This window comes from Sylvia atricapilla, chromosome 24, assembly GCF_009819655.1.
Source record: "Sylvia atricapilla isolate bSylAtr1 chromosome 24, bSylAtr1.pri, whole genome shotgun sequence".
Taxonomy (NCBI): domain Eukaryota; kingdom Metazoa; phylum Chordata; class Aves; order Passeriformes; family Sylviidae; genus Sylvia; species Sylvia atricapilla.
Genome location: NC_089163.1, coordinates 1667178 through 1681873, shown reverse-complemented (window position 1 = coordinate 1681873; position 14696 = coordinate 1667178). Strand labels below are relative to the sequence as shown.

Below are 14696 nucleotides of genomic sequence, written 5' to 3'. Positions count from 1 at the left end.
TCCTGGGTTGTCAGGCCCCTGCCCCCAGCTCAGTCCAGGGCTGTTCCCCCTGTGCTCTGTTCTCTGTAGCAGAACAAGGTGGGCAAAGGGAGAGGGGAGCTGTAGTTTGTCCTTCATTCCTGGGCTGGCATGGAAAGGCAAATGGGGTTTGTTCTGCTGGGTTTTGCTGTTGACCCACGACTTCCTTCCCCCAACCTAATGCTATGACCACAAGCCCATTCTCTCTAACTTCAAGCACAACCCACCTTTACCACAACCAGGAAATTCCTCTTCTCCCTCCCTCTTCTCTCTCAGCCCTTCACTACCATGAGAAACACTCATTCCTCTCTGGGGCTTGTCATCTGTGGGCTGTCTTAACCAGTGTTTGAGCAAACTGCCCCCTGTGCTGCCTCAGGCTGGGCTGTGCACAGGAGAAAACTGAGTAGGAGGTTTCTGGGGCGATCAGTGTGTGCTGAGACCTCAAATGTTTTTCTGAAATCAGGCCCTGCTGTTACTCCAGAGCATCTTTCTAACAGGGAGGCAGCAGCCTCTCATCTGCCCAGCCCTGCCATCTCTGATCCAGCTGCCATCCCTTTCCCCCTGAGCACCAGGAAAAGTCCAGTGCTTGACACTGAAACAGCAGTAGCTGCCAAAAGCCTCTCAGCTGCCCCTGAGTTACAGGATCCCTCCCTGCAGTCTCTCAGGAGGAGCTGTCAGCAAAAACAGCCTTATTTAACCAAAGCAGAGTGCAAAGAAGAGACAGCCTGGCTTTACACGGCCTCCCTCTGCCTTTCCCTGCTCCCCTGGAACCAGGGATTCTTTGGGAAAAGCCTCTCAGGGCAGCGCCGACTCCTGCGCTTCCCCCTGGATGTGAAGCTCAGCCGCAGCAGCATGCAGGGGTTCACGTAGCTCTGAGTCCTGCTCCAGCTCTTCCCTCCCCCCTTCCATGGATCTCCTGCAGGATTCACAGCCCAGCACCCAGGGGTGCTCCCTATCCCCAGAACGGTGCCCTCAGCATGGGATGAGCAGCGAAATCGCAGCTGGAAAATCTGGCAGTGGACGTGGAGCAGAGCCCTGTCCCCGGGCTGAGGACCAAGAATGCCTCTTTCCCATCCGACACGCCAAGGCTCCGAGCCCTGCCAAACCCCACTGTTTGTTCCTGCCTTTGGCAAGCAAGGGATGGCAACAAAAGCATGTGCGAGGCAGAAGGAGTTCAGTGAAGGAGGGAAGTGGGTTTCTCTTGGGTCTCTGTGACCTTTTCTGGTTTGGAAAGAACAGAGATGTGCAGAGATGCTCACAATGCACAGCAAGGCTGTTTCCACTGCCCCAGCAGCAGAACAGACCTCGTGGCCTCCTTCAGGCACAGGAAATTGGAGCCCAGAGCCACAGCCCAGCCTTTGGCTGCTGGAGTGGAACCAGAAATCCAGCTCCTGGGAGTCGGTGCCTTTGCCTGTTTGCAAGGATAATTTATGTGCAGCCATGGAACCTCGCTATGGGTGCCTTGTCTTCCAGCCCTGGTTCTCTGGGATACAGCTCCTGCTGTGGGATGGGAACAATTTTTCTTCAGCTAGCAGCAGCTGAGCCAAGTTGTCTTGCAGTCCATGGACTGGGAGTTATGTCAGAAATTCCCTTGGCCATGAGGATCCCATTGACTCTCACCTCTCTCCTTAGAAAAGCAGGCACAGAGAAAGAGCTCTTGGGGCAGGGCCAAGAGAAGGGCTGAGACTGAAGAGTCCAATGACTCCAGCAGTTTCTCTGTGTGCTTCCAGCTCTTATGGCTTAACCTCAGAGAAAAGAATTGGTTGTTGGCAGGAGGAAAAGAGAAGAGTGGGGCTCTGTGCAGGTAAATCAGGAATGTACCTCGATCCTTCGAGAGCTGAGAGTCAGGAGCAGGTTTATAGCAAAGATAGAAAAGCTGATTTGGCCAAAGGGATAATATTTCTGTTGGGAACCAGAGAACTATTGATTACTCAACTAACCTCAACTATTTAACAAACAGCTACCTCAGCAGAAAGAAATTTCAGCCTGGCTTTAGGGAGAGAACAGAGAGAACTCCAGGGTGGCCAGGCAATAGCGGGAATGTGTATTCCCACTCTCCTTGACTCTCCTTGCTGCACTGCTGGCCTGCCTGCTCCCAGTGGCACCAGATAAGGAGAGAAAACAAACACAAGGTAGGTGCCTGTGAGTGCCCCTAACAAAAGAAGGGGAAAACGTTCACTGCGGTGGAGTCATGGCCAAGATAGACAGTGAAATAGGAAGGATTAAAATGTCTCACAGGACCTGGCTCATCTCCCAGGGCCTTCTCTGGACACTGGTGCAGAGGCAGCTCTCCCAATGCTCTGGGTCTCTGCAGAGGCTCCTAGATCCATAGCACTTTTCCCAGGAGGGAGCACGAGTTCCCAGTTATTGCATTTCTGTATTATTGTGTGCCTGGCAGTGACAGCCTGTGATGGGGGCTGAACACACAGGTAAACAGAGCATGGCTGTGGGGACAGGGTCACACGAAGGCACTGGGAGCATGTCAGAGCCTCAGCTGCTGCAGCTGATGTGCAGATGCCAGGCTTTGTAATATTCACATGATCCTCCCTTTTGCAGTGTAGGCAAGTATGGGGGAAAGCAAGGAGAGCCAGCTGAGCCATGGAGAAGGTCAAGGACTAGGAGGGGGTGACGTGGCCTTTCTGTTTTGTGAGAGGTCCTGGTGCCATTCCCACACCGAATTTTGAATAACCTTGAAAAAAAAAAAATCAAGTTGGAACGTGACTTTGAAGCAGTCCCACTGCTGGTCATGCATGACCACAACCTCAGGGATGAAACTGCAGTGTTAACTGCACCTTTCCCAGCTCAGGCTCTGCCCAGTGAGGTCCCACTTGGAGCACTGGGGCCCATCCCAAGCTGGCTCTCTCCCAGCACAGCTGCCCTGGGCAGAGCTGAGGGCTGGCACGGAGCAGCTGACGTGCCCTCCCCTCCCTGCCTGCCCATGCCAGAGGCTTGGAATGCAGCTGGCCCTGCAGCCACCTGGGTGACAGCACTGCCTGTCACCCTCCAAGCACAGGGCTCCCTTGCTCCCAGAGAAGCCCCACAGAGCAGCACAAGCTGTTGCTGTTGGCAGTTTCCATCCCATAAGCGGCAGTATGGCCACCTGGGCCACTCCCAAGTGGTCCCAGGAGACCCAGCATCCGTGCCTTGGTGGGGAAGGATTGTGCATCACACACAGCAATTGCTTCCCTAATTAAAGAGTATTTATGCTTCTTGTTGCAATTAGGCTCTCAAGCGCTCCTGACTGCATTTCTCCATGGCCCCACTGGGTCACGGCCCCCCAGCTCTTTAAATGCCATGGGAAATGTGTTGCTTCAACAAAATGGTCTTGACAGGAGCATTGGCTTCTCCCTGTGCTTGGATTTCAAAGGTTTCTACTTCTTTTTAGAAAGGTTTCTACTTTGTGCCTCTTCCATCTCCATCCCCGTACTGGTTTCTGACACCCACTGGGGTTACCAACACTGGGCTTTTGACCCCAGATGTGTTTTCCTCACTCAGGCACACACTGAGAATCCTGACGGGCCAGAATCAGATCAGCACAGATGAGTGGGGTGCTCACAAATTCATTTTTCAGTTTGCTAAGGCTGCGTAGCCTGAGTGTAGGTGTAGAGCCCCTACACCCTGCTACTGTGGGATCAGAGCTGGGAAGCCACAAGCAGCAAAGAATGAGCCCAACTCTTGGATTAAGAAAAAATATGAAGTTTCCCCTCAGGACCACGGGCCAGCACAGCACACAGGTATTACTGGGCTGCTGCAGGGCAGAGGTGACCGTCACCCTTGCTCCCTCTGCTAACAAAACAGATCCCGTTATGCAACCCTTGTGCTAAAAGGCGACACGACGTGCAGAGAGGCTTCAAGGACTTTGTTATTTTGCCTTCCAGGTCTGCAGATCCCCAGGATCCACACAGCTCCTGGCAGTACCCCCGCCCCTGGCTGCCTTCCCCAGAACTATTGGTGCTGCACAGGCAGGGGAAGTGCAGTTTAGGATTCCCACCACAAACGCGCTGCTGGGCTCGGTCCCAGTGCACCAGCTCTGCCCACAGCCTCCTCTGAGATAGATGCAGCTCAGGGGATGGAGTCTCAAACTTCTGATTCATTTCATCGATGATCCGTGCTCTAATCCCTAGGGAGAACTCTGCTCCTTTTCTCCAGCCAGGGACCAGGGCTGCTCTCCAGTCCCTTCATCCTGTTCTGGAAGTGCAGGTACTCCTGGCTCTTCCCAGTACAGCACCAGTGACACACACACTGCTCTCCTGGGGGGAAGCATCTGCACCAGTTTCTGCACCAGCCAGCTGGGCTCTGACCTGCTCTCACTGTCCCACAGCCAAACCCTGCTGTGCCGGGCTGTTCAGGTATTGTATAATGTTCCCGCTGCCCAGGAGCCGTCCCCCAGCACCCCATCACCCCGAGAGATGCCGAGGCACTCACTGATCCCACAGCAGCTCGTGGAGCTCCCCCGTGCCCCGCTGCCCCCGGGCATCCCTTACCTGTCCCCGGAGCCCACTCCCGGTGCCGCGCTCTCCCCTCCGCAGTGTCCCCGCTCTCTTCTTTCCCACTCCCCTTCCCTCTGCGCCACCTCCCCGCGTGATGTCAGCGCAGCCCGGCCCCCGCAGCCTCCCCAGCGCACCCTCCACGCCACGCAGCCGCCCAGAGCATCCCGCTGCTGCTGCTGCTGCTTCCCTGCCCAGCGTTGCCACAGCGACAGCAAGGGGAATCCCATCCTTTGCTCCTCCACCTCCCGGGGCCTCGCTTGGTATCACCCACTGCAGCTCTTCCCAAAGAGACAGGGCGACAGCAGGGGACAAGCAGCAGGGAGCGGCCAGTGATGGCCTTGTGGCTCCACGTACCTGGAAGGAGAGCAGAGGCAGCCCAGGGGAAGCGGGCTCAGAGCAAACAGGCTCTCACCTTACCCGCAGCGCTGTCCCCTGAGCTCTTCCCACCTTCCCACTCCCTCCATTCCTCGCTCCCAGGCAGTTCTTTGTTCCTCAGCCCCACGTGCTCGCTCCTTCGGGGCTGTGCACAGGAGCAGCGTGATGGCACAAACTCCCCACAGGCATCTCTGCAGCGGCTCCTCCTCGCCCCGACATCAAGGTCAGAGATCAGGTTATCGATCAGAAACTTAAGCCCAGCTCCAAACCAGACCATCAGGAGTCGGTGGGCTCATTACCACTAACCGCAAATCCACAGTGAAAGGTTTTCCTGCAATCCCTGTCTCAAATGGTTTCACTGGGAAGGGAGAAGGGCAGATACATTTTTAGGACTGCAGCACATTTTTAATGGAAAGAGATGGCCCAGGGCTTTCATCCCTCCCCCCATTCAAGATGCTGTTTCTTTTCAGCAGAAATATTGCTGCATTAGAGAACAGGTCACTTCCTCTATCAGTGAGAATTCAGTGTCCTATTTGATGCTGGTCCTTGTGCTATAAATAGGAATTTTCCCCTTTTATAGTTGCTGAATAATTGTGTGTATGAAATATGAACACAGTTTTCAAAAGAGTGCCTGATAAGCAGCTTGCTGGAACGAAATGGTTGAGCAGAAGGAATTTACAGCACCTGCAGAGCATCGTGTGCTGTGGAAAACATTCAAGGTCAGCCTGAGAGAGACAGGTCACAGCACAGATCCAGCTCCACAGGATCCAGGCTTGAGCTCACAGACTCCCCACTGCAGCCTCCCCACAGCTCCCCAACAATCCATTTCACGCTCCACACTGAGGTAAGGATCAAACACAGGCAGCCCAGCTCAGAGGAGCCAAGGCTCCTCCATCCCACAGACCAGAAAGCCAGGAGGAGCAGGCAGAGCAGGTTTTTAAAACAACAGCAGGCAAGGAGCAGAGGACACAATCCCAGACAAGGAGGAAGAGCACAGTTTAACATCCACCATCAAAAGGAACAAGAGAAGAACACCACAAAGGCCAGAGAGGCACAAGAATGGTAATGGGAGGTACAGAGAGGTGATGAAAACACCTGAGCACAGAGACAGACTGGCGGAGGAGCAGGAGAGCCCAATTATGCTGGAAAACCAGTAATTTCTGCAGGAAATGGGGACATGCAGCCCAACCCTTTCTGCTGCCTGAACACATGCAGGGCTGCAAGAACCATGGATAAACAACAAACCTCCATCATTCCATCAGGAACAGCCTCCTCTGGGATACCACAGAGGGTCAGAGTCTCTGTGGAGGCAGGGGAAAGGGAGGCCAGGAAATGCTCTCGTTCCCTGCATTAGGACAGATTTTTTTTTTTTCCCCTGTAAATTTAGAGAGAGGGAGGGATGCAGCAAAGTATGAAAGGCAGAAACAGAAGACACAATAATGTGGCTTCCAGTTGCTGCAGGAGAAGGAAATAACATCAGCTCCTCCACACACTGGAGATACAAAGGGAGGAGGGAAAAAAGGGATTACATCAGTTAAAATACTGCAAGGAGCTCTGGACAGAGAGGATATACAGGGGCTTGGTGTTTTCAGCCTTACACAGGAAGAAACAGGAGAGAGAACCAGCAAAAAACCCACCATTGCTATGGTGATCTAAAGCATTGGACACACTCAGCAAGGAGAAGAGATAAAAGGAATTACAAGCCACATTTCCAGCTGCACAGAACATCCTTGAGATAGGATCAGGCCCCAGGATCCACCCAGCTCAATTGTTAGTTGATGCTGTCATCCGCTTCCTCATCCTCCACGCTGTCTGCAGGTCAAAGAGGACACAGCACCAGATACAAATGTAAAGGGGTTATTTTATTATTGATTCAGAGGTTAGACAAGGCACCATTTGATCTAAAAAAGAAATGCAAATAAACCTCCCCCAATTAAGTGTTATTTTCGCAGGCAATTAAGAAAAGTCTTTTTTTGCATTTCTTCAGCATTGTGTGAATTCCAGCTTGGTCAGGATCACAGAAAAGCCACCCCATTCCCAAGTAAGGCAGGTTTGGACTAGAGCCACGGCCCCTCTGTTCAGCAGCAGAGAATCCTTGAGAAGTCTCTATGCCAAGGTTTAGGAATGCAGCAGAACAAGAAAAACAAAACTTCCAGGAAAAGACCAGGCATCTCTTTTTCTTTTCCATTTCAGACATGATGAATCATTTGTTCGTTTTGGTCCTCGCTGAAAGGAAGCAACTTTAGAAAAAAAAATCACAGCAAACCTTTCAGTGGCCTCAGAGTACCAAAAGCCCATGAAACAAGCCCTGAAAGTCCTGGAGAAGTCTGAAATAACTTCCAGCCCTGCCCTCCAACAGGTCAAAAACCTGCAGCTGATCACTGAGAGATGTTTCCCTCTCCACAATTGTTTTGCCTTCACAAACATGATTTCTAAGGAGAAGGCCACCTCCTCTTCACAATGATTCTGCCAAATAAGAAATCCAACCAAAACCCGACCAAATCAGCCCCCCAACCCCTTAAAACACCTCCTTTCCCCCCCTCCCATCAATCATACCCCCCTCCCAATTGCCCTCCCTGCACCCAGGGAAGGGCTGCAATGGGTGATGCAGCAGAGCGTGCAGCGTTTGGTGGTGTCTCATCTGCTTGATGGAGTCACTCAGCTGGAACAAATGGGAACAGAGAGAAAAAAAAATATTTAGGGAAAAAACAAACAAACAAAATTAAGCATGGTTTATGGCAAAGAAAAATAAAAAAAGAAAAAGGCTGGTGAGCTGGATGTGAAGCGAGCAAAAAGGAGGAAAGGAATAAAGGAATGGAGAGTGAGGGAACATCTTGCTCTTGCTGTAAAACCTTGACCAAATCCAGGAATGCCAACTGGCTGGGAACCCTTCCTGGAGTGTAGGGGGCTGCAGCTCTCCCTTTGACTCTCTCAAAATAAAAGCTGCTTCCACACAACTTCTTTTAGTCCCCAAGATGCCAGGGCAGCTGTAACCCACGCACTTTCTGAGGCACACCAGTCCCATCCTAAATGCTATCCCAACCTCCCAGCACACCAATTCCAGGTTACTTTTCCACAGGAAACCCAGAGACAGAGCAAGGGCCATCTGAGAATCCCTGCTGGCAAAACCAGCCCTGTTTACTGTCAGAGACTTTCTTTCTCCTCAGTCATGTGCTTTCTAGAGCAGTAAGTCCACTGCTTTTGGTTGCTGGTGTTATTTCCAGTTTGCTGGAAGGGAAGAGGTTCTATCCCTGGAAAAAGGATGTATGAGGACAGAGAGGGGATTGTCAGGCCAAAGAGAAATTATCAAGGAAAAGAGCAAGGGATTCCTGAGGATTAAACATCTGCTCTGGCCAGAGAGCTCACAGCAGCTCAGTGCCCAGGACGGAGTGGGCTATCCCGAGAGAGACAGAGGAGGATACTCAATAACACTCAAATCAGTAAACACACATGGAATGCCAAAGGACAAAGTTTCATCTGGGCAATCCATATTTACAGCAAGGTCCTCTAGGAAGGGCTGGAATCTCTCACGGCCAAAGGTCAGTGCCAGCCCTGCAGTGTCACCACACAGCAGCACAATGCCCTGGAAAGGCCGAGGCACTGAGCACACACAGCGTCCTCAAACACAGCCTGATGGAGCTGCTGGATTTGCTCAAGAAACAGGAATATTTCCATGAGCTCACAGCAAAGGTCATTAGCTCAAGGGCACGTGGAGGCAGTGGTTAATAATGCTGTCTCTCGAGCCTTGAGAAATCATTTGTTTTGCAATAAGGCTTTATTATATTTAGACTTTGGGATCAGGAGAAGCTCAATGCATCTTCCTCTCCTTGGCCAAAACCAAGGCAAGAGTGAAGAGATAAAACCCAAGTCCTTTTCTTATCCTCAGGACATCCCAACCTGCCACACAGTTACTGTCAGATTCTAACAGATTTCACATTAAAAAGAGCAAGAAGCATCTCAGTAATTTGCTATAAATCCCACAAATAAATAAAGGTTGAAGCCCCCCGCCCTCTTTCTGCCCCCCTAAATGCCATCAGAAGAGGAACCTGCCACCCCACAAGGAATAAAACACATACAAAGAGAACACATTGTCACCTAGCCCCGAGCAGCAGGCAGGCTGTCCCTCAGGCTGCTCCCACAGCAACACACACAGAGCAACCCCACGTTTCAATCCTGCAGCTTCCCATCTCCTGTGAAATCCTTCCCCCACACCCCCAACCTTCTCCAAGGCCCCTGTGGGGTAGCCAGGAGGAGCTGGAAGTACAGTTCCTTCCAGGGAGGTGCATTTCTAGGCTGAAACAAAGGCTTTTTGACCCAAAGGAGTGCGGAGCCCATTTCGGGCAGCTGAAGCCTGGGCTCGCTGCGGCCTCTAGAGGCCAAAATCCCAACATCCACGCACAGACTGACGTTCACATACAGCCACATCGAGACCGTTAACAGCTCGTTTAATTAGAGAATTAGCACAGCCCTGCCTTGGGCTGCATCACCTCGTCCCTTCCCCTTCTACTCTGCTCAGCTCTTCACCCTCCTTGGCCCCAGAGAGACAGAGACAGAGAAAGAGAGAAGGAAAAAAACAAACAGGAGCGCCCCATCCTGGGACAGAGCCTTAAATGAACATAACCAGGTCTTTACATGTTGCTTTGGTGAAGGCTGCCAGGATGCTGGCAAACACCACGTCGGGAGACTGGGAGGCATCCACGGCCGTATGGATCCCTCTCTTGCTGTAGTAGGACACCAGGGGGGAGGTCTGGGTGTGATAGGCCTTCAGCCGGGTTTTCAGGGCCGTCTCGTTATCGTCGGAGCGGCGGATCAGGGGCTCTCCAGTGACCTGGGAGAAGCAAGGGGACAGTCTCCAGAGAGCTGCAGCCTGGGATGTTCCCCCCTTCTCTCTCCCTGCTCCCTCTCCTCCGAGGTGGAGCTGCACAGGAGACCCCAGGTGTGCGGGGGAGATGGAGAGAACCCGGGGCAGCCAGCAGAGCAGTCACTGAAGAGAGAAGGGCTCAGCACCGTGGTCTTTTTCCCCACACAGCACTCTGCTTGCTAAAAGGAGCTACAGCTGCTGCCCAGGATGGAAACCAGTCACAACCCACCGCAGCTTGAGCTGTGGACAGAGTCCCACAAGTTCTGAGGCTGGCAGAGCCTGGGCCAGCTCTGCAGACTGGCCATGCCCTTCATCCATCCATCCATCCATCCATCCATCCCTCCAGTGCCGTCGGCTCAGGCTGCCCAAGCAGCTCCCCAATGCTCCCCAGAAAGCCAGGACAAGAAGGTACAAGAGAAGGAAAGAAATGAGTTTTTTTTTTTTCCAGGGAAGAGACTGCAAAGCATCAGCTAAACCCAAAGCAAGGTAAGCTGTGGCCTTGGGAGCTCACATACATCGTCCTTCATGTGCTCTTTCGGGGGTCTGAACTCCTCGTGATACGAGCGGCCACTCGCTGGGTGAATCAGCCTGAGACAGAAAAGAAGTGTCAGCAAAAGCAGCCCGGTCAGGACAAGATCTCCTGAACCTGCCACTCATCAGCACAGAAACATCTGCCACAAGCAACATCATCATTAGCCTTTCACTTGTAAGAAAATTCTCTCCAGTTATTTCTGTACCAAGGGCCTCTTCAGTTTGGAAAAGCAGCTGCGCTGGGAGATGGAGAAAGGGAGTTTTACTTCCTGCTCTGCTGGAAAAGGGGTCTGGACAACAGTGCAAGAGAACACACTCCTGACCCTGAAGGAAGTTCACTGGTGCTTAAATGCACTCAGTGTCCTGTGTAAGGGAGCAGTAATAGCTTTGGAGAAGGAGTAACTTATAGGGTGAGCTGAGATTTTCTACAGAAATCCCTGATTTATAGGGCAAGGAAGGGGCTCTGCTCAAGGCTGCCCCAGGCATAGAAAAACAGGCAAGAAATCAGGGCAGAAATAGAAACCAGCATTACTGCCAGCCCTAAGCACCTGGGAGGACAACCTGGGATCTGAAATTAGGATGCTCTCCCACAAACTAGGCAATCCCAACCCGTGCACTGAGCACTGGGAGAGAAGGATTACCGTCCAGTGATCCTCCGGATCAGCAAGGAGTCGGGGATGCTGAACTCAATGACGGAGTCGAGCTTCTCTCTCCTTTTCTCCAGGAGCTCATCCAGCTGCAACAGCAAACACCCACCTCAGAGGGGCCGAGGGAGCAGGGACCCCTGCTTTTGAGGGAAGGAGGTGCTGGAGCTGCCCCCAAACAGGGGATCCCATACCATCTCTGCCTGTTTCACTGTGCGTGGGAAGCCGTCCAGGAGGAACCCATTCTTGCAGGGAGGAGAGTCCAGGTTGTTCTCAATCAGCTCCACCACCATCTCATCACTCACCTGCAGAGATGAAACAGGTATGTTGTCACAAAGGACACCCTGGATTTACACACACCTTGTGAACAGGGTGGGATTTCTGGAGTTGTCCCGTGTAGGGCCAAGGGTTGGGCTCGATAATTCTGCTGTGTCCCTTCCAACTCAGGATATTTTGTGACTCCATGATTCATGTCAAGGCTCAGGCTGCCTGTTCAGACCCACCCACATCGGGGCAGCACTCCCTGCAACACCAGGACATGGGCAAGGCCACATTTCACCCCAGGGACACTCCAGCTTGCTCAGGGACTTGGACCAACCAGCTCTGTAACCTCACTGTTACAAAGGTTACCTTATTGCAAGGAACGCTGTCAGCTCCAACTCCTTAGGTTATTATTTTTTTAAAAACCAATTCACAATACAAAATATCAACACAAGCCTGATTTCCTGTTACTTTGTACCTTCACCTACACATCCCCCTCGGGAGGCAGGTCTGGGCAGGAAGGGCAGAGCAGGCGAGTTGCTCATTGACTCCCATAAACCTGGTATGAAGGTAAAAGCCCAACAGTTGCTGACAAGCTCTGGCTTCACTGGATAGTTTTTTCCCATCTAACAATCTCGGCATACCACTGGGATTAGTGCCTTTTCCACACTGCAGCACTCACAGATGCTGAAGCTCCAACAATAGCTGTTTATTTGGGAGCAGTTCTCTTCAGCAGTGCTGTTTTCTCCAGCACACACAGCTGGGAACCAGCGAGATTGGGGACCAGGCTGTCACAACACACAAACAACAGCCCTGCAAGCAGCGTGGGGGCAAGCAACAAGTCACTTCTGTGCCTCGTGATTACACTTTTTGAGGAAAAGAAGATCCTGAGCATAAACCCCATCCTGAAATGCTGCTGTGCTCCCAGCTGAGTTATCACAGAGCTGTGAGATGTACCCGTGGAGCAGCCTGGAGCTGCCTGCCACACACACACACACACGTGGCAGATACCACCAGGCTGGCCAGATAACGTCCCTATCTTTCATAACCAGCTGGGTATTGCAGGCTTGGTGTTGCAATGAGCTCTGAGCAGAAGTGAGATAAGGCTGCTCTCCCCATCTGGGGCCTGTGGATTCTCCCTGGGGTGTTACAAGCCCGTGGCAGCCGCAGTGATGCTCGAGATCTGCCCCACGCTGGGGCAAGTCACTGCAATTTGTGGTCCCTTGAGTTTCCCTGAGATATTTCAGTCATTAGGATAAGATAATGAGACCCTCAAAAAATGAATGTCAGAGATTCTAACTCGTGTCTCTCTTACACAGCAGCTGCTTTAACTACCACAGCAACACCTTTAGGTCTATTTTCACTTTACAGCTACAGGTGAATCGAGCTTATGCAAGAGCTGGGATGAAGATGAACCCTCTGAAGTGATACCTAGAGCTCAGGTATCACATGAAGAGACACAGGAGCCACAAAGCAGGGTTGTAACATCCTGCAGCTCCAAGGATACACTGTCACCTCAGTATTCAGGAGCCAGAAAATTGACAGTCAGACCGCACCCACTAAAAGATAAAAACAACCCAAGGCCACAGGCTGCCGGTAAGCAAATAGTAATTTTGAAGAAGGATGATTGTATAGGATGCTTCTCCTGCAGCGTGATAGAAAGAAAGCCCCCATCCCTGCCTTCACCCTACAATCTGCCTTCCTACACTAATGAGACAATTCTAATTAGGAGGTGGATTTTGTCTGCTCTCATTCCAGGTGCTGCCAGCCCGTGTCCCCTCCCAGCACATTCCCCACAACCCACCAGCTTCCCCGAATCCATCGTCTCCTTGAGCCGCTTGCCCAGCTCGGAGCCCGAGGCCACCATGGCCCGCAGCATGTCGCCGGTAGCCAGGTGGCACACGCAGTAGGTCTCGGCCAGCTTCGGGGCCTGCAGAAGAGGACAGAGGTGAGATCGGACCTCGGAGGCTGATGATCCCGCCCCGGCAGGGCCTTGTCCCCCCTGTCGCGGCAGCGGGACAGTCGTTGACCGGCCAGCACGTGGCAGGGCCCGGCACAGAGCCCCGGTGCTCAGCGACACCGGGTCCCGCGGCCGGCCCTAGCCCGGGACTAAGAGATCCAGGACAAAGAGCCCCGGCCAGCGGGCCCCTGGAGACGGGATACTCCCCGCAGGGAGACCCGGGGCCACACCAACACACCGCACATCCCGATCCCTCGGCGGGCAAAGGGAAGGCCGGACACCCGCGTCCCTCCACGCGGGGGGTCACAGGCTGAGTGCCGGCAGCGGGGAAGGCCGATCCCGCCGGCCGTTCCCGCTCGCATCGCCCTCACCTGCGTGCCCTTGCCGGCGCCGGGCGGGCCCAGCAGCACGGCGCGGATGCCGTGGCGGATCCCCGCGGCCGGGGCCTGCCCGCGGCCACCGCCGGCCTGCGCGCTCGGAGCCATGGCCGCCACCGACTGCGCCCCGGGCCGCGCCTCGTGGGCGGGGACAGCGCCTCGTGGGCGGGGACAGCGCCTCGTGGGCGGGGACAGCGCCTCGTGGGCGGGGACAGCGCCTCGTGGGCGGGGACAGCGCCTCAGCGCCTTCGTGGGCGGGGACAGCGCCTCGTGGGCGGGGACAGCGCCTCGTGGGCGGGGACAGCGCCTCGTGGGCGGGGACAGCGCCTCGTGGGCGGGGCATGCAAATGAGGGGGATGGAATAGGCAAATAGCCGCGCGTGTTTAGCATGAAGTGGGCGTGGTTATAGCTGAAGTAGGCGTGGTTGATTCGGTGGTGGGCGGGGCGTTGTGGCGCCACGTGGGTGGCTCGGTGTCGCCGCGCTCGTCCTGAGTTGTCCCCAAGTCCTGGGGTCAAGTTGCTGCGTCCAGTTCTGGGTCAGTCAGCTCAAGAAGGACATTGAGCTGCTGGAATATGTCCAGAGAAGGGCAATGGGGCTGGAGTACAAGTCTGATGAGGAGCGGCTGAGGGAGTTGAGGCGGCTAAACGGGCAGAAAAGGAGGTTCAGGGGTGACCTTATCACTCTACATCTACCTGAAAAGAATTTGGAGCCAAGTGAGAGTCGAGCTTGTCTCCCAGGCAGCTAGACAGGGCAAGAGGACACAGCCTTAAGCTATGCAAGGGGAAGTTTATGTTGGACTTTAGGAAGGATTTCCTCACAGGAAGATTAGAGATAGGAGCGGGCTGCCCAGGGAGATGGTGGAGTCACCATCTCTGGAAGTGTTTAAGGAAAGACTGGATGCTGTGCTGGTGGTGCTGTGGTCCAGTTAACACAGTGGTGTCCTGTCACAGTTGGGCTTCATGATCTCAGAGATCTTTTCCAAGCTAATTGATTCTGTGATTCTGCCCTGTGCTTGTCCTGGCGTTGCGTGGGATGGGCTCAGTGCCCTGCTCTGTGTGGGCTGTGCATCACAACGCTGCCCAGCACATCCAGGAGGGACTGGCACTGCAGGGCTCTGCATCTCTCTGTTCTCCCAGCCTCTCTGCATGGTTCCCACATCCCACACAGCACAGTCCAGC

At 53.6% G+C, this 14696-nt stretch overlaps 1 protein-coding gene across 2 annotated transcripts; it reads right to left on the bottom strand.

Annotated features, from left to right (window-relative positions):
- Positions 1 to 6724: 6724 nt before the first annotated feature.
- Positions 6725 to 13676, bottom strand: AK2 (adenylate kinase 2). Of its 2 annotated transcripts, XM_066335297.1 has the most exons (7): positions 13512 to 13676; positions 12985 to 13110; positions 11114 to 11224; positions 10917 to 11011; positions 10260 to 10332; positions 9516 to 9711; positions 6725 to 7545 (listed from the first exon to the last, which is right to left on the bottom strand). In XM_066335297.1, the coding sequence occupies exons 1-7, from the start codon at positions 13623 to 13625 to the stop codon at positions 7538 to 7540; spliced, it is 723 nt and encodes a 240-aa protein (XP_066191394.1). In that variant the 5' UTR covers positions 13626 to 13676; the 3' UTR covers positions 6725 to 7537. The 2 variants fall into 2 exon arrangements, with proteins under 2 accessions (XP_066191394.1, XP_066191393.1); XM_066335296.1 differs by lacking the exon at positions 6725 to 7545 and having other exon boundaries at positions 9308 to 9711.
- Positions 13677 to 14696: the final 1020 nt, after the last annotated feature.